The sequence below is a fragment of the Mirounga angustirostris genome, unplaced genomic scaffold (genome assembly GCF_029215605.1).
Source record: "Mirounga angustirostris isolate CCGP_5_RB_7025 unplaced genomic scaffold, mMirAng1.0.hap1 SCAF_2, whole genome shotgun sequence".
Lineage (NCBI taxonomy): Eukaryota > Metazoa > Chordata > Mammalia > Carnivora > Phocidae > Mirounga > Mirounga angustirostris.
Window position 1 is genome coordinate 57,091,301 of NW_026991710.1, and position 20,383 is coordinate 57,111,683.

At 38.4% G+C, this 20,383-nt stretch overlaps 1 protein-coding gene across 1 annotated transcript in view; it reads right to left on the bottom strand.

Annotated features, from left to right (window-relative positions):
* The window catches only part of GC (GC vitamin D binding protein), a 43,591-nt gene that overhangs the window by 11,716 nt on the left and 11,492 nt on the right, over positions 1-20,383 (bottom strand). Inside the window, exons 3-8 of the mRNA XM_064584010.1 lie at positions 17,549-17,640; positions 5,788-5,857; positions 5,047-5,179; positions 3,589-3,800; positions 2,320-2,452; positions 1,907-2,001 (exon numbers count right to left, since the gene is read on the bottom strand). Of these exons, the coding sequence (XP_064440080.1) occupies positions 1,907-2,001; positions 2,320-2,452; positions 3,589-3,800; positions 5,047-5,179; positions 5,788-5,857; positions 17,549-17,640 (735 nt within the window). The remainder of the gene's footprint in view (positions 1-1,906; positions 2,002-2,319; positions 2,453-3,588; positions 3,801-5,046; positions 5,180-5,787; positions 5,858-17,548; positions 17,641-20,383) is intronic.

Below are 20,383 nucleotides of genomic sequence, written 5' to 3' on the forward strand. Positions count from 1 at the left end.
TGGGTAATTGTTTAAACAACTCAATGAAACAGAATTGAATACTTTCTTACTGAGTTATGGAAGTTCCTTACATTCTGGATATCAAATCCTTGTTAGATATACTTGCAAATATTTTCTCATTCTGTAGGTTATCTTTTTACACACAGAAATTTAAGTTTGATTAGCACCATTTGTCTATTTTTGCTTTTGTTGTCTATTCTTGGTCATTTGTAAGAAATCATCACCAAATCTAATGTTTTGAAGCTTTCCCTCTTGTTGTCTTCTAAGAGTTTTATAGTCTTAGGCCTTATGTTTAGGTTTAATCCATTTTGAATTTTAATATATGTATAAGGTAAGAGTTCGATTTCATTCTTTAGCACGTGGATATCCAATTTTCCCATCAGCATTTGTTGAAAGACTGTCCTTTCCCCATTGTGTAGTCACAGCACCTTTGTTGAAATTTATTTGGCCAAATATATAAGAGTGTATTTCTGAGCTCTCTGTTCCATTAGTCCATCTATTTTTTTTAATGCCAGTCCCATAGCATCTTGATTATTATTGCTATGCAGTATGTTTTGAAATCCTAAAGTGTGAGGCCTCCAACTTTGTTTTTCTTTTTCAAGATTGTTAGGGCTACATAGAGTCCCTTGACATTCTATATGAATTTTAGGATTTTTTTTCTATTGCTGCAAAAAATGCAATTGGGATATTGATAGTGATTGCACTAGATCTGTACCTTGCTTTGAATAGTATGAGCATTTTAATAATAATCTTCCATTCAATGAGCATGGAATGTCTTTCCATTTATTTGTATCTTCAGTTTCTTTTGCCAGTATTTTATAGTTTTCATTAAATATCTTTTTACAATAACATTATAGCAAACCATATAGCATTCTCATATGGATACACTATAACTGATAGAAGTAGTCTCCATTCTAGGGAAATTTAGGAAGACTCTAATTTTTTTATATTTAAAAAGAAATGATGCAGTAATATATTAGCTAAATCTTTGTTCACATTCAATGCTATTTCCCTGGGATAAATTCCCAGACACTAATGCAAGTATAAATTAACGATAAGATAGATATATATTTTATAGGTGGTTTTGTATTATAAATCCTTATGTTCTATTTGCCAAATACACCATCTTAATGCAAAAGGAAAAGGCGAGGGAAGGTCTAGAGAATATGCCATTAAGTATTTGAGTATTTCCACTGGAGGATTATTTTTAAAGAACTTAAAGTAGTTTCTATTACCACTAGAGAACCTTAGGATCTGATGCCAGCACAAAATAGTTTTTTTTTTTTTTTTTTATTACCATTAGAGGAGAAAAACTTGTGGATCAGAGTAAAAAGAATTAGAGACTGTAGATACTGGAAAGATAAATCTGAGCAAAGTCTAGAAGTCTGAGATGTGTTAACATAGAAACTGTCAAAATTAAAATCTAGTGTTAACAGTAGCCACACAAAAATCAGTGAAGTTTACAAATAATTAGAATACATTCACAAAGCTTAAGAGATCCACATTATATATAGCACAAAACTTCATAGAACAAATAATTCAGGAAGTCTCATCCCAAGGAAAAAAAAATAGGCAAAGGGAATAACAGGTGATGAACAAGAAAATGATTTTTTTTTGTTTTTGTGTTTGTGATACATACTAACATGAATACTGAAGAAACAATTTCTACTGGTCTACCAGTTTTCCCATATGCATGTGGAAAAGGTTGATTAAGAGCAAATCTTATGTTTTACAAAATAGCCTATTTACTCAGATTTTACATAGAGAAGAACGAGACTATTGTGAATTATAGGAACGTAAGACTATGGTGTATATATTCTAATACAAATATTTTCTTAGAGCATCCTAATATTATGGATAGTATAGAAGCAAACAGCTAAACATATTGATGATGCTTAATCTTTACCTGAGCCTTGATTTCTCCTTCCCATAAGCAGCATATTGTGAACAGACTCTATTTGACATAGTGGTGAGAAGTGATAAATGTTTCATCTGGAGTCTCTAGGAGATAAGTGAGAGAATCCTATTAGATGGTCAAGATCCATTGAAAGCAGTGTGCAGGAATGGCCAAAAAGACAAACAAACAAAACCCCCCAAAAACCTCAAAACTATTTTTTTAACTATAAAACTGAATTCTGACCAAAGGAACTTATTGATATTCCTTTCCTAGAGGTGGTTATGTTTGTTTTTCCAATGAATGAAATGTAAAGGAGGCATTTAGAAAGTTTTACTGATTATAGAATCTGAACTCCCATTAAGTTGAATGGCATTAATAGAAGAAAAAAATAGAACATAAATACATAATAAAATGATACCTACCTCTCTCAAAAAGCATACTGTTGGGCTTGGTGAGGTACAGCAGGATCCTACCATAGAGAGATAACTCTTGGTATAACTGACTAAGAGCGATAGAGGGGCTTGTCCATAGTTAATGGAATATTCATACATAAATCTGTGGGGGGGGGAAATAAGATTGGTCAAAACATTGGTGGGAAGCAGAATCTACTTTTTCATAGGCATTTGATGGACAAAGGATGCATTACATTAGTTTAGTTTTATTATATGAAAAGTATTAAGGATTTAAAGAATGGGTTACAATACTAGTCAATTTTAATCAGTATTTTCATTAATTTAAATTTCCATGTGGATTACTTAAGAGGAAGGGCTATTTGTCTCTCTTTAGTTAGTGTCTACAAGCTGCATGGCCCGTGGTAATTGCTTATTAATGTTGATTGAACAAATTAAAATGAGATACATTTAGCTTTCATGATCTATCCCAGTTTACTATTCGATAATTGCTATGTGTAGGCTTGCTTATTTGCTGAAATCTTTAATTTTTAGGAGCATAAGCCCTTAGGGGTCTATTGGATACTCTGAAATCTTGGGCAAAATCCTCTCTGAAAATTTTCAGGGATGGGAAAGCCAATGAGTTTTTATAAGATCATGACCTTAACTATAAACTTCTAAAGCCAATTTGAGTGACATTGCATTTGACTTTTGTATATGTATTTTGCCATGATCATAAACAGAATTGTATTGCTGTGCACATTTTAAATGCTTAATGTTCAGAAAAGTTTTTTTTATTCCTACATCCCTAGAAACAGTTGTGAACGTGACATGTTATACCACATAATTGAACATGTAACTTTGACCATCTCATTGTTTAACATTCATGAGTAACCAGGTTATATATTCTTATATTAGCCTTGGAAGATCACAAAAACTAACAAAAATGGGGGGGGGGGAATCTATCTGATAGAGTATGCAAGGATCCCTCGCATAAAGAGGATCCCAATAGCTGTCAAATATTTGAAAATGTCACATAGAGAGGAAATCCAAGTGATTCTGCTTTAGACAATAGAACTAAGTTTGGGAGTTTTTAGGAAGTTGACTTCATCTCTGTCTGAGAAAGGCATTTACAATAATTAGCACTGATGGAGATGAAAAGTCTTGGGTAGGAGTTAAGTTCTTATTGGAAATTATCCAGGTTTCTATAGAAGAGGTGTTTGTATAGAGGAGGGGGTTAGATTCGACACACTTCTGGTATTTTTATGCCCTGAAGTTTTACTTAGGATGAAAGCAGCTTACTGCTCAGCAAAGTCTTTGGGATCTTTCCTGAATGCCTCACAGATTTCATCATTTGTTGGCTCTGTGTAGGTAGGAAATTCTTGTGGCTGGTGCCTCAGGGCAGCCATACAGAGTTTCTGTTCAAGGCCCTCTCTGGTACAGCACTCAGCAGTTCCTGGGTGTACTGGGAATGGAGAGTCCTTTTCACAGGACCTAGCAGACAATGCTGAGGTCTAGAATGAGAGAAGAGAAACAATCAGCTCCTAAATGGAAGTCTCCAGGCTCTTAGTTCTCCATTCAATATGACCATCTTAGTCTTAAGTTTAAAAATTCTCATTAGTAACAAACCATCCATGACAAAAGCTTCACACCTATTTTCCATCAGACTCTCAGAACTTAGGAATTCTTAGGAACTCTTTTTTATCCTTATCTCTTTTTTCAGTGAATTCCTTTTCCATTTCTTTCCCTGAAAAATCTCCTGTTTTTTTCTTTTTTTTTAATTACCTCCTTTCAAAAAAGTTTGAAAAGAGTCAACACATTTTTAAAAATGCTTTGAACAAATAGGAGAAAGGTGTGTTTTTTTTTTTTTAAAAAGGGCAGTGCCATTTCTATTTTGTTATGATCTGTCTCTCTACAAACCTGGAGCTTATCTCTGGTCAAGGGATCACTTAGCAAATACATGAAATAAAATGTAAATAAAATAATGTGTTAGTGATCATGGTTGGTAGTTTATTTTAAGGTGGTGCAGAAGGTCAGGTTTTAAATGATGGATATTTGCGGAGTTGGTGGTAGGAGAAAAGGATTAAAATTCTTAGAAGTTACATAAGGGCCAGATGAAGCAATTAATGGGTAAGAATAACCATTGTGTAGGATATATTCTAATCAGATCTTTGGAGCATGGTTTCTGCAGGCTTGAGCAAGCAGATATTTGTAGAGGCCTTTATCAAGATGCATCTAAATGTCCTTTGCATGAGGCCTGATGACTGCATTAGTAAATTGCTAGAAACACCTGTGGTTTCACTTTTTTCAGCTCCTGTCTACATTTTGAACCCTGTCCCTTCAGCATTTTAACTTCTGCATATATACTTGAAGGGAGAACCTGGTATGTGGTTATAGGGCAACTTTTGAACCCCTAAATAATTTGAGGCAAACACTAAATTATTCTGGGGCAGTTGGTACCAGTCTTAACATGATAAATGTATGTGCATGAGTAGGCTTTTAAGAGACAGAATATATTACAAGAGGTTCATGAATTAATATGTGTCCCAGTTTTCTCATTTGAACCTTGTAAGACTGCTGGGCAAAACTGATTCATTATACTAGAATAAGTCTGGGCTCTGCGGGTAACAGGCTTTATATGTCTCCCAAACTTGGAGTAGGTGGAGTTGCTGTCCAAGATTTCTCCAAGATATGGCATAAAAGCCTATCCTGGCTTCTTTCTCTGGGCCACTGTGGACATGGCCAGCCATGTGAACCTACCCTGCGGTCATAGCAGTCAGGGTCGGCTCCTTCAGCACAGCAGGCTTCTGTCAAGGAGACAACTTCATTCACAAGGTGACAGATCTGTTCAAATGTGCCACTGGGAAACTTTCTGCTGTATAAGACCATTGATCTGAGGGGGGAAGAAAGCAAGTCAATATATATATAGAATTTTTAAAAATTTTCAGAAAATTTCCCATTTGTACAAATTAAAACATGAAATTTGTTCAGTCTTTAACAAGCATATTGCACACCTTGATTAGTGAAAAGAACAGGAGGTTGACTTTTAAAAACATAGTTTTTGTTCTAGGCAAACTTCTCTTGTAAAATGGAAGTTGGGTTTGGGGTTTTATCTGAGCAGCCTCCTGTTCTTCTCTCAAGCCTCCCCAGTAGGACCCGTTCTGTATCTTGTTGTCTTTGTTTGCCTCAGTCCTTCTGTATACTCTTTACATTCGAATTTACCTTAGAAAACTGTGCTTGTTCTCCTAACTCTATTAATAAACTTACTGCTAACAAATTCTTAGACCCTAGTAACAATAATTTAACTGGTCTAGTAACAAGAATTCAACCGGAATCTTTGGATGTCCTCCACTGGCCTGATGTCCATGCCCACATTGACCTTGGGTTCTATCCTTTTAAAATGTGCAGAGAGTGGTTCAGCATGCTGATTTGAAGTTCCCTCAGATGTGATTTCATTCAAGGTCCAGTAACGAAGAGCGTGAGCAAATACCTTATACTTACAAGGATGTGAAGTCCTCTTTTCCCAGACTGGCCAGTTCCTTGCAAACTTTATCCTTCTCATAATCTCGGCCTAGGAACCAGAAATAGAAGAATCTGTATCTTTTCCTTTTTAATGACTGCTACATTATATGTATGTGTCTTCTACAGGATTCATTTAAGGTGAAAGTAGCATTTTTCTCTATATACAATTTCATTTTTGCTTGCCTTTCTAGCTGTTTTCTTACAGATGAACTTTATGGCCTGCTATAAATTGTGACAGACAGAACAAATGCACTAATGCTGAAAGTAGAAAAGTCAAATGATGTCAGAACCATTGACATGGTAATCCTTCTCATGGGCCCCTTCTTTACAATAACGCTAAGATGGAACTTTTTATCCTTCCCTTCTTTGTCTCCATGTCACCAAAGGCATTGAAAGAAACAACAAAAAAATAAATGGAGAGTATGTCTACATATATACATAGTGGAGAGCTAGCCCCACCTAATGCAGGACTTTAAAGGAAGTATGTGAGCTGGTGTTGCCACCGTAACCCCATTACCCACCTCCAAATTCTATCCAGGAATGCTAGGAATTCAGCTCAGGGGGGAAAAGCGGAAATTTGACCGCTTTCTCAAAAAATAACTTGCCTGTGTGGTGGGTTTGGAGGAATGGGTGGAGAGCACTTCCTCTCATTTCCAGCATAGGGAAAGGCTTAAAGGAAAACACTCAGACCTTGATAGGGGACTCGTGGAGTTTGGGGTATGATGACCGGTGTCTGATTCAGACTAGAGAATGCTAAAGGGAGGGAGGGAGGGGCTGGCGAAGTGGCCTGGGGCAACAAAGGAGAAGGCTTTGAGTGGGAGCTGTATTGTGACCTGTGGACCTGATGAAGATCAAGCAAGAGAGCAAGCCTGCCTGGACTTGTCTTAATTTTGGGGTGGAGCTAGGCTATCTAGAGGGCGGTGGGCTGCCAACAGTGGATATCTCCATGGAAAGGTGACAACTTGAAAAGTCTGAAGGTACTGGCTGGATGTAAGAGATCCCAGAAATGATGGTAAAGAGCTCCCTAAAGAACCCATAAAGGAAAAATATCAACTTGGAATACCTCCCATAAGCAGTGGAAACACTATCTCAGAAAACTATCTGTTGAATTAATGTTCCTGCTGCTTACCTCTCCTGCTAGCTTCTCCCTTCCCTATGTTAAAACTGGAAAAGGTAAAAACCATCTAGAGAGGGGTGCCTGGGTGGCTCAGTCAGTTAAGCGTCTGCCTTTGGCTCGGGTCATGGTCCCAGCATCCTGGGATCGAGCCCCACATGCATCGGGCTCCGTGCTCAGGATGGAGCCTGTTTCTCCCTCTTCCTCTGTCTGCCTACTTGTGATCTCTCTCTGTCAAATAAATAAATAAATAAAATCTTAAAAAAAAAAAAAAAGCCTAGAGAATGGGAGGAAGGCGGAGAGAAGAAAAGTGTACAGGTCCTTTGTTGCCGCCATAGGCAACAGGACTAACACAGGCCTGATCTGGGGGGAGAGTAGCTTCAACTTCAAAAGAACTTACAAGTGCTTGACTATTCAACAAACCAGACATTCCCATGACTGTTAGGAGGTAGTCCTTTTGAGGTTCAAAAGGACCAGAGAGGACCTCTTTAAGTGAACAGAAAAATCATCGAACCTACTCTTAGGTCCATCCAAATGGTTGGGAAGAGGTAGTTCCCACAGGAGGAGAGGAGTTCTCTACTGCTGAAGACCCACCTGTTCACCATACCTACGACATAATACAATAGGGTGGATGTGGGGAAGTAGTCCATGCGGTTATTTCCTGATGCATCATTTATGCAAGTAAGTCTAGGAAACATTCCAACATTTCATGATACAGCTTTTGGGGGGAAAAATGTAAGAATATAAATGGCCCAGTTTCTAAGTGTGTTAAAGTTTAGTAAGTTTTTTTTCCTGGACTTTAAATATTGAGCAACCCATCTCAGGTGATACAATGGCAACTTCTATCATGACTTTGACCCTCCTACATGGCCTTGCCTCTCAGAGCTACAGCTTTGAAAGCAGGAACATAAGCCAGGGTTGAAAGCGGTCTCTGATGATTTGGAGAGCAGGTGGTGTCGCTTGGATACAAGCGGGGAGAAATTTTTTTTTCTTTTGTTTTTATTTTTCTTTTGAGAAGGTTCTCTTGAGGATGTGTTAGACTTAATGGCAAAAACCTGTAGAGGAAGCTGTTGCCCCTCTGTCTTTCAGGTGGACTGCTCAAAGTATATCACTGAGGTGGGAAGAGTCAGAATTGAGGGACAAAGACATTCCTAAGCAGCACTTTGTTTAAGCCCCTTATTACAAATTCCATCAAAATCCTAAAGGGTGTGAAAGAAACTACATGTTCAGATCTCATGTTATCTTGGAAATCAGGACAAGACCATAGGATTGATAAAGTTAACAGTGGAGTATAAAAAGCTACTTGCAGTGAACCTGTTAGAGCTGAGGACCTTCACATCTAGTACATCTTCTGAAATGTATTGACTAGTTTACAAGGTCGGATATTGTCACAGTTTCAAAAGATCAAATAGTACCAAAAACTTCCATTAATCATTAATGGTATTCAATGAGACCAGTGATTAGGGCATGGGGGAAAGAATTTAGGGGAGAGCTGTCCTCCTATAGTGAAGAATGTGCCATTAGGATGTCCATAGAGTTGTTTTATGTTGTTCCTAAGGTAGAGCTAGGAAAAATAGCTGGGTGTTAGATTTTAGTTCAATGTGCGAGAATTTTATTATAGCCATGACTAATAAATGAACTGCTTTTTGAAAAGGTGAATTTGTTTTGCCCTGAAAATAATCAAGTAGAATTTAACCATAATTATTAAAGATTCCTGAATTTAGTACAAGATTATATCCTCGTGATCTCTAAGATCACATCCGAAGGTTTACAAAATAATCTCTTTTAGAAATAGTAAGAAATTATATGGACCCCCCCCCAAAGTTTATGGTGTTTTAAACCACAAAAAATAGTTCTCCAATAAGAACTTTTCTCTCTTTAATGCAGAGGAGCTAACTGTTTAATAAACGTTCCCTATAGAAATAGAGGTCATTTTTGTTACTGTGATTGCAAACACTCATTAACATGAAAAGTGAGAGCCTGTATTCAAATGGTACACCTCTGATGAACATTTAAAGAAATATTTTGTTCCTAGCCTTTCAGATTCAGATTTCTCACTTCACAAAGAAGTTTCAGTATGTTATGGGAATGGGAGTACATATGAATGTAGTATAAGTAGATGCCACAGATTATCCTCTGTTCAATAGCTTTAATTAAATCAACTGGTGTTTGCACTAAAATGCATTAGAATCCACAGGTGTTAGGTACTGCTTTAGTTAGAATGCAAAATAACAGCAAAGTGGGGAAACTCGATCACCTAATGACTTAAAGTGCTTTGGGAATAATTTTTGCTGAAAATTCAGCCTTGGGCTTGACAGAAGCAAGGAAGGAAGTTCAAAAGAGAGTCATTGAGAAAGTTTAGAATTAAAATATAAGGGTAAAATAGTTCTCTTAAAGAAATAACCTGTAGAGGAAGCTGTTGTACTATGTATCTTTCAGGTAGAATACTCAAAATGTTTCTGATTAAAAAATTTTTTTCACTTATTTATCTACAGAGATCTATAGCTTCTAAGCCTAAGCAAATATGTTAATAATTTTCTCATGGTCCAAAAAGCGAATACTGAAGTTAATTTGCAATGTGATTATTACAAATTGATTCCTTATTCCATGGAGTACTGCTAAATGTTTTCATACTGGTGGAACTGCCTTTGATTCATATAATTAAATCCTATCTAGAATGAATTGTAAATGACCTAGTCTGTTCTTTAATGTTCCATGTGGTTATAAAGAAGGCAATCTGAACTTTGATATGGTCCCAGTAAATATTGGCATAATCTCAGTGACCCTGGTGAAATCATTTTCACATCAAGTGACCCCTTGGCACTAAATGTTTACAAATTTCATTAACAGTTTTGCTTTTTGCAATAGCCTGTCTCGTTTCTCTCTGTATTGTGAAATATTCTGGTAAATCGCATCTAATTCTCGACTTTTGAAAACTTGATTTATTTTCGGGAAATTTTTATTGCTTCATGTACCTCTCAACATAGCTAACAATATTCATACATGCAACAGATATGTTTTGAAGACCTGTACCAGGTATTGGGTTCAGTATTGAATATACAATGGAGAGCAAAATAGACCTATTTCTGCCCTCATGGAACTTTCAATCTAGTGGGGATAGACAATCAGCTACTACCATCTTGGTACAAACTTCGCTAAAAAGTGTATTTTGAACGCTTTAACCACAGTTAGAATATTTCTCTGAAACCATTTTGGTCTTTTATAAAAGTTGTTTGTATACCAGGAATGATTGCTGTACTCTAAATAACATTGAATTGAAAAATGCTTATACAAAATGCTAGAAACTACATTACGTTGCTATTTTCCTATTGTGTTCTGGAGAATCATGGGCTTTCAGAGCTCTGTTGGGCATTCTGTATTTCTGTAATTTCATTCCTTTGGCATTTTCATTTCTATTATACACTGATAGACTAATTTGTCAGAAAAGGCCAGGGTATTTGGGGTGTGTGTGTGTGTGTGTGTGTCTGTGTGTTTAAAAATATGGTTTGTAGTGTTTATTCTGACTAGTCAGGTTAGATGTTGATTGCAGGGTAGTGGTTTACTTGAGAAATTGAACATTGCTGGACTGATTTAGGAAGCTGCCCTAATTATTGGAGCTAAAGAAAACTACTGATTTATTACTGGAAACACTGTCAATGAAGTGGCAAATTAGTATTTTATTTCATTTTTCAGGCTTTTTTGGTTCCCCTATCTATTGACATTTTACATCATAAAGCATTGATCTGGTTTTTCATATTGATAATGATTGCAGGTAGGTGTGCAGTTTTCTGGGTTTGAGTCCATAGAAAGAAATTCAATCCTTTTAATACTAAACCTAGAACTCTACATGACATCTATATATTAAACCATCTAGAGGAAATGTACCTCTTAGGATACCATCAGAGGAACAAATCTTCATTTTAGACTTTGAACATTAAAAAAGCAGTGGGATATACAGGGTCAGTGAGTCAGTTGCCCAAAACCTAAAATTGCAATAGAGAATGACTTCATAGACTCATTCAAATTTAATATCCTTGGGTCCACTGCAGGCGGTTGCCTATATAGATGCTACACCCACCAAAGTCTCAAAGGAGGCATTCTTCCTTCATGCATCTCATTCCACCTCCCCTTCCCTTCACAGGTTGGGCATCTCGTTATCTACAAATGCTTTTGCAGGGGTGAAGATTAGGGAGCAAGTTTCTTTCTGCCACCTTTGGGATGCATGAGAGTGCTACCTTCAACAACCTGATTTAGAAATTTAGAATGCATTGCAGGGCTTAGTTTTTAAGCAATATAAGAATGAAAAGGTACCATGCAAGAAACTCTGAAGCCACCAATACTTAAGGAACTGATGTCTCATAGAGCTAAGCATATAACACCAATAGTGCTCATTGCCATAGAGGAGATTGAAACAAAGCATTACAAAACCTCAGAATGAAGAGGGCTTTTAGAAAGTCTCCTGAAAGAAACTATTACTTGAAGTGGATCATGAATAATGGGCAGGATTTTAACAGGAGTAAATGAATTGGAAGAAGTATTTTAAGTGGAGAGAACAACTTGGAGAGATCTGAAGTTAAAAAAATCACAAGTCCTACTTGGAAAAAAAAAAAAGTCCTATAAGGAAATGGAAAGGTGGACTTTAACACATGCTTGAAAGCCAAAGTTTTACTTTTTAGGTAATGGGGTATCCATTGAAATATATTCCTGTAGGGAATTCAAGGAAAAATAATCTTGAATTTAAGATGGTCAGTAGTACCCTTTCATAAGGCTGTTCTATGAAATGTTAATCTAAGTAAAAATGCTTAGCACCTCTCCTGCCTAATGTGATGAACACCCTGTATTAGCAACTTTTTATAGCAAAATCCAATGATGATATATATTATCAGATATTCTATAATCTTCTGATGTGGATATCCTGGGATTTGTTCCAGTCCTTCTTGCAGGTGGTAGGTTAAATTACTTTCTGGTAAGAATACAGAAGAGAAGGTAAAAATAGAAAACTCCCAGAGAGCAGGGAAATGAGTTAACATGCACCCCAGTCATCTCCTGGCCAGCTTTCACTGGATCTGGCAAATAAAAGGGTAGCCTGTCAACACTGAGATGCCTTGGCTCAGTGCTCTTTTTCTCTGAGAAGTTTCAACTTGTCACAGGATCCAGAAACCTACTGTATTAGACTTCTATTGCTACTGTAACAAATTACCACAAATTTAGTGGTTTAATCAATACAAGTTTACTAGCTTATATTTCTGACAGGCGTCTCATTGGGCTAAAGTCAAAGTGTCAGTAGGACTGTGTTCTTCCTGGAGGCTCAAGGAGATCATCTGTTTCCTTGCCTCTTCCAGCTTCTAGAGGTGGCCTACACTTCTTGGGCCCAGGCCCTCTTCTCCATCTTCAAAGCCAGCAATTTTGCACCTCTTTTTTCCTTAGTCACACCTTCCTCTGACTGTGTTCTGATTCTCTTCCACCTTAAAGCACCTTGTGATTACACTGACCCCACCCAGATAATCTGGCATTATTTTTCTGTTTGAAAGACTGCTGATTCCTTTTTTCATCTGCAACCTTAATTCCCTTTTGCAATGTAACCTACCCTATTCACAGTTCTAGGTCTTAGGATGTAGACCATTTTGGAGGGCCCTTATTCTGCTTACCATATATTCCTATTTAAGCCTCAAGTCACCATCAGGTGGCTCTAAACAGAGACCAGAATTGGGTGGATTTGTATCAGACCGCCCGAACCCTGGAATCCTACCAGTCAGTTGTACATGCTCAAGCTCATCAATTCATTAATCTCTCAAGAGTGATCCTGACTTTGATGTAGTTCATCTTTTGGATTCCAGTTACCAGATTATCAGGTTTGGTATTGTATCTTAATATGAATTGATTGGGGAAGAGATAGGGTTTGATTAGGAAGCCATTGCAATAGTCAGGTGAAGGGGAACAGGATCTGGACAAAGACAGTATGTGGAAATGTAGTGGATATGAGAGGTAGTGTTCACCAGGCCTTGAGCTAGATACAGGTAGGAGGGTAAAGGAGAGAAGAAAAAGGGAATACGGAGGAGCTTTCTATAGTAGAAGGTTCTGTATATGGCTGATGTATTTCGGAGCTGAAAATGGTAGAATGTGGAAATGATTGAATATAGACAGCAAAAATGGATACAATAAAATCCAGGAAGTCTCTACAGGATGGGACATAAATGATTCCAAGGTACTGGGGAAATAGGGAAATTAGAAGACAGAGCTGGATCCATGGAGTACAGATGAACTAGAGTTTGGATCAGTTACTGATAATAGTAGGCAGCATGAATTTTACTTAATTCCCCCTAAACTCGTGGTAGTGAACTGGTTTTCTCTCTTATTCTTATATTAGTGAAAGATTGTTCAGATATCTGTCCCATGAGAGGCAGCCAAGCCATGATTGTGAGCATTGTCTTTGTAAACCTAACTAATCGCTCTAAAATTCTGATTCTGCCACTTACTAGCTTGGTTTCCTTAGATAAGCTACTGACTCCTCCCTCCTACAGATTCTCACTTTTAAAGTGGGGATGATAATGCTGAGTTGATCAGGGTGTTATAATGATGAAATAGATCTATTCAAAAGATCTTGAACATGCTGGGACATTGTGAATATTGTCTATTTTATTCGGTGCATAGACTCTAAGACCAATGTTTCACAGTGGATAATTTATAAATCTTATTTTTAGAATTAGAGTTTACTACTTTCAGGATGTCTATTAGGTATTCTAATTGAAACTCAATTTTCCTTAAATACTCAAAACTACCTTTTGAGATCGGTACTCTAACAATCCTAATTTTGTGATTTTGCACAAAACCTCTGTTGAACACATACTACCTGGCAGGTGGTATTCTAAAACTGGGAATTAAGGAACAGAAATAAACTCCTTGATCTCATGGAGCTTAGGGTCTACATTTTGTATTTGTTATAATAAACAGATGAACAGCTGGTGATCAGGTAAGGTGATGAGTACCAAAAAGAAAAATATAAAGCAGGTTAAGGGGATAGAGAAAAATGAAGTGGTCAGTGCTATTTGAGATAGGTTGGTCAGGGAAGCCTCTTCTGTACATGAACTTGGAGCAGACACATGAAAGAGGTGAGGAAGGGAGCCATGTGGATATTGGGGGGGGTCAGTGTTCTAAGAGGAGGGGGAAGCTAGTGCAAGCCCCTTAGGTGCAGAACATGTAGTGTTCTACATGGGAGAATGTAGAGGTCTGTGGCTGATGCAGAGTGAAGGGGTAGCTGTGGGCAGAACAAAGAGGTTAAGTGGCCATAGGTACCCAGGGAGAAGGGTAATCAATGCCTCTTAAGGAGTCTTCATCTCTTACTGATAGAGTGATCTCCTGGCCTTTAAAAGCGTGCATACCTACCCCTATACTATACACATGGTGGTGAGGACATACCTGGCGTTATACCTGACAACAGTGGAGCGTCACGTTGCTATTGATTTCCAGGGAGCTTAACATTGCCTTTGATGACAAAAGTTAGTTCTCTCTCTGATTTCAGTTCCTCCTCCTCCCCCTTCCTGGCTAAACCTCTTTTGGGCTCTGACTCTGGCTGCTTTTCGAACTTGAATCAGGCCAGGCTTGTACTTCTACACCTCCATTCCTTCAGCTTGAAACATACTTCTAGATCTTTGCATGGCGGTCTTTTCATCATGTAGATCTCCTATCCTAGGTCACCCCCTCAATAACCATTATATAGGTTTTGCAGAGAGGATATAAAGACTTCTCTGAGAAAATAGAGAAGATTACCCACTTATCATGCTTTCTGTACAGCTATGTCCCTGAATCAAACTTAGGACAACTTGTTTTTAGTATGGCTGCTGACGAAGGGGCAACTTGTAGAAAAGAGAAACAGTGATTCAGTGGTGAGTGGGGAGGTTGGGATAGCCCATATTGTCTGACAGGCGAGTGGGAGAAGGAAAAATGCAGCTTACCCACCAACCCAAAGGGCTTACTTTCTTCTTACTATTTGATATCCCATCTAGTCACAATACATATGCTGAGAATGAGCTGCTTAAAGCAAAAAAGAAAATGTTCATACTAAATACCTGTTATGGCCAACAGCTCATATAAAATGCAGAGGTTTGTTTCCTGTAGGATTATTTCCTTAGCAATCCTGTAGCTGTGTCACAGCCTTCCTGCTGCTTCATTGGGAACAGGGAAAGATACATTTTAGATTTCAGTCCTGAGGAAAGAAGCTGAGTGGAGAGGCACCTGGCACACACAGACTGCTTGCCTTTCATGGGGTAGCTAAAGTGGATATGTTCTTATGACTCCATCCAGATTTGGCATATTTGGCAAGGGCCTTCTCTCCCAAGATGTACCCAGGGTCTTGTGAACTGAATCTCCAGTGCATTTGATAAGGGAGGACTGGCCGAACTAGAGCTGATATTCATGGTGAGCTGTAGTAGATCCCATCTTAAACCTGACAATTCCCAAAGAACACTTCCTTTCCCAAAGGCACTTTAGGAATGCGCCCATATGTTTGGGAAACTGGGGTAAATAAGATTTCTTTCTTATATGATTTCTCAGAATCTTTAGGATAACAAAGACCTTGATTGTAAACTGACCAAGAAGGACTAATGTATGGCTTATTTCTTAAATGTGTTTGGCCATAGAAACTTTCTTCCAAGAGGAGTCTTGAATGAAATACTTTCAAAAAGATGTTCTAGATACATGCTGTGGATTGTTGGTCCACTTTCTGGAACTATAAAAGGCAGAGAGAATTGGATCCCAAACCCATCCCCTACCACCCAAGCCTCCTCTCAATTCCTTTAATCTGTACTTTGTAACTTTCTTCCAGGAGACCGTACACCTAGCTTCCAGGTAAATCATTGGCTTGGTCATTTGGGTCATGCTCATGTATTGTAGAATAGAGGACTGATGTGTCAGGACTACTGTTCCCGAATATTGGACATGTATCACTTACAAATGTATTTTATGTCTCGGGAGATCATCTACCTGCGGCACCTAAGTAATCTGACTGAAGTTGATTGTGAAGTTCAGACCTTAAAGGAAGGTGAATTGTAGTTTTTAGCATCCATTTCATCAGAGCGTGAGACAGAACTGAATGATGTCAAAACAGAGGGTGCAGAATACCGTTTTCCAGAGGACGTTTGTAATCCTTTGTGGTGAATCTAATATATACTTACTGAGTCAGCAGTTCAAAATGACTCATGCCCCAAGCTATGGTGTCCGCACATAATCCCAGAACCTAGTCACTCCGAGATCCTCTGTGTTTTGAAGATCTTGATCTGAACATATTTCAGTAGGATTTTTCAGGTTCAGATCTGCCCCAGGGAAGCCTTGGGCAAAGGAGTAAGCTTTCAGGGTTTCTTGGGACTTGGCCTATTCAGAGGTCTTGTAAAGGACACCATTTATTTATATCTCAGACTTAGTAGTCTAACGTAAGGACCCATAGCTTCCTTAAGAATCTATAAGTGAGTAACTTAAAATTTAAAGTAACTTCAATAACCAAAGATGAAGGAAAAGTGAATGTAAAAAGAGCGATAAGGTTATTCACGTCACAGTAACTGACAATTTCTGGGATACACATCTTCTACTGGTTAGATAGGTTACCGATATGAATATTACCCTGTGATATGGGCGAGGCTGTTCACTGAGAGCATGAGATGGAAGTTTTAATTTGCCAAAGCAAGACAAATGCAGATTTCCTTATAAGCATTAAAGAATCAGCCAGAAAAGTTAATTGGAACAGATTATGAATTTTGCAACTTGGGAACTTCTCATGAAGTTGTATGCTTCACATATTTTAGCTTGTATCATTTAAAAAGGTTTTTAAACATTGCTCAGAGATAAAGACATCATTTGAAGAATATTAATGAAAAATATAGCTTAATTATTGAGTCATGTTTCATATCTATTAAATTCTTTCATGTAGGATCTTTTAGAAACTATAATGCATTTTCAAATATTACACGTACACAGAATTCCTTGAAGAGGATCAAAGATCTTAGCTGACTTCATGCATCATTGATATGGTATATTATGCTCTCAAAAACAATAAATCTTCGAAGTCTGGGGGAAAAAATACTCCGTGATGGACTACAGCTTCCATTTGCGTTATATATATATATATATTTTTTTTTTAAGATTTAAAAAAAAATTTGACACAGACAGTGAGAGAGGGAACACAAGCAGGGCGAGTGGGAGAGGGAGAAGAGGGCATCCTGCGGAGAAGGGAGCCCGACAGGGGACTGATCGCAGGACCCTGGGATCATGACCTGAGCTGAAAGCAGACACCCAACCACTGAGCCACCCAGGTGCCTGTCATTTGTGTTATCTTTTAACAATGAAAAAATTTCTAATTTCAAGCAATTCTCTCCAGATCTTGGTTTTCAAAAAAGCAGGGAGGGATAATTGAAAAATTATGATTTTTCTTTTATGAGGTTCTTGATTTCTTGCCCATTCCAATTCAATGTTATATGCCCCATTTGAGCTCAGATTGGTGCCTCTTTGATTCTACCCTTACTCCTCAACATGTTTACCAACTCTGTTCTTCACCTGTTGTAGAACTTTTAAAAACGGTAATGGAAAATCAAACTAGTAAGAATTCTTATAAGTGATGGCACCGCTGGAAGGTCTTACCTCTTTCTAGAGCATGCACAAATGCTACAGCAAGCAGAAGAACCAGGATCACCTTCATTTTTCTGCCAGCAAGTTCTGCAACACCCCGTCTCCTGTACGTGACCCAGGACAAAGTAGCAGCCCAAAGTAACCAGTTTCTTTTTACTAAGATTCCTGACTGTGAACTAATCAATTATTAATCTCTACACAGAAACAAGGGCAGTCATCCTTGGCCCACAAGAGGTAAACTAATATCAATCAAGGCAAATAGACACTCTGGGGAAAATGTAGGACATTTTAATCATTAACTTTGTCAAACTGCCAGAGTCAGGGAATACATAGAATTTTTTTTCCCACTGCTGCTTTTTTCTAAAATTAATGTATTAATTGGCACATATCCCTCCCCCCCCCCCAACACTTATAGGGTTATGTGTTTTTGACCTTCCCTACCCTTCTCATATATAAATGGAAACCTGGAGGTTTCTCTCTACTGGTCTGCTTTTCTTTCTTCAAATTTACTACAAATAAGGATTACCTTAAAATACTGAAGACTAGATATTTTTAAGTCCTAAGGCGCAAGGGGATGAGAAGCCAATTTATCACAGTTGCCTAGTTCCATAATCTTAATGTTCTAAAATTTTATTGAAGATGGTGGGATAGTACTTTATGTGCTATATTACACTTCCTGAAGCACGGACATATTTTAATACATATTTTTAAAGATATTTATTTGAGTGAAACAGAGTGAGCATGAGAGGGGGGAAGGGCAGAGGGAGAGGGAGAAGCAGAGTCTCCACTGAGTGAGGAGCCCAATGCGGGACTCGATTCCAGGACCGAGATCATGACCTGAGCTGAAGTCAGACACTGAACTGACTGAGCCACCCAGGCACCCCTATTTTAGTATTAAAAATAGCCCTTAAAATAAAACATTGAACCCAGTTCTAAACATTGAACCCCCTCCCACCCCCTCGGATAGAATACATAGTCAAAAATTCCAGGGGCGCCTGGGTGGCTCAGTCGTTAAGCGTCTGCCTTCGGCTCAGGTCATGATTCCAGGTCCTGGGATCGAGCCCCACCTCTGGCTCCCTGCTCCGCGGAAAGCCTGCTTCTCCCTCTCCCACTCCCCCTGCTTGTGTTCCCTCTCTCGCTGTGTCTCTCTCTGTCAAATAAATAAAATCTTAAAAAAAAAAATTCCGTTAAATTCACCATTTTAGTGTTCATATTTTAGCTAAGTTTTAATTTAAGAAAAATGTCCTTAAACCAGTAGAGATGTTTTGTCTTGTGATACTTCCTTTGCACTCCTACACTTCCAACAGCAAGTGACAAGCTCGGCCTCTACTGTTCTTTCACCCAGCATGGTTCTGTTGATGATTTCTTGGTTTAAGGCCCAGTTCTAATGTGATTAGAAAATATTACTGGGATTTACTGAGAAAGATGAGAAGAATAAATTAATGTTTAAACTTGAAGACAGTACAAGTCTATCAAGGAACCTCACAAGTAAGTGATATCAAATACCACAGGATATTAAATGAGAAAAATAATATGGAAATTGAGCTTTATATGGAACCCATATGTAGCAGCTGAATGCAATGTGTACTTGAATCTACCATTAAAACAAGCATTGTCCCAAACCTGGAAAAAAAAAAATAGCCCTTGAAGTGAGGCAAATAACTAGGATGGTGGTGGTAAATGACTTACCCCAAATCACAAAAGCTAGTTACAAATCTTGGACTCCCTAGAGCTCATTTAAAGTTCTTTCTATGCGGGTGCCTGGATGGCTCGGTTGGCTAAGTGTCTGCCTTAGGCTCAGGTCATGATCTCAGGGTCTTGGGATTGAGCCCGGCATCAGGGAGGGAGGTGGGGTCAGGTCCCTGCTCAGCGGGGAGTCTGCTTCTCCCTCTTCCTCTGCCCTTCCCTTTGGCTTGTGTTTTCTCTCTCTCTCTGTCTCTCAAATCTTTCAAAAATAATTCCTATGAATTCTATAAAATTAGTGTATTTTGGGATAGTATAACTTGAGAGCTCACAGTGGCCTTGTGGAATGCAGAAGAGGGAGTATTTTACAGAAGAGGGGACCAAGTCCCAGATAGGTTCTGTAACTTGGCCAGAGAGGCACAGTTATCATTCATCCCATCGTTGGAATCGGGTCAGTGCCTGGGTCTTGCAGTAGCCCTTTTTTTCCAGAAATAGTGTCAGGTCAGGATTGGGACACAAGCCCTGAAACCAAATCCTCACTCAGCTCTTTTTTTTTTTTTTTAAGATTTTATTTATTTATTTGAGAGCGAGAATGAGAGAGAGCGCATGAGAGGGGGGAGGGTCAGAGGGAGAAGCAGGCTCCCCGCCGAGCAGGGAGCCCAATGCGGGACTCGATCCGGGGACTCCAGGATCATGACCTGAGCCGAAGGCAGACGCTTAACGACTGAGCCACCCAGGCGCCCCCTTCCTCAGCTCTTATTGGCCCTGTAATCTTGGGAAGTTTTGTCTAAGCCTTATTTTTCTTGTATGCAAAGTGGCGATAACTCTAGTACTGTTGTCACAAAGTTGTTGTGAGCTTAACGAGGATAATCCATGTGCAGGGTTTATATCAAACAGATGATGACATTAACGTTATCTATGACTGTTAATGTTCGCTATTACTCTTATTCTAGTTTTTGTTCACGTTTTCGCTGGCTCTCCAAACCAAGAAGGTCACTGGGACTCAGTGGAATATTTTAAAGCCAGCCCTGTATCCTGGATCTAGGACCATCACAGACAAATGATCTAGAATTTCAGTATCCATTTAGTAGCTAAGGATTAATTGCATTGGCAGATTCCATCCAAATCTTAGTAAACTGCTCTAAGAGGTTACATTTTTAGTCT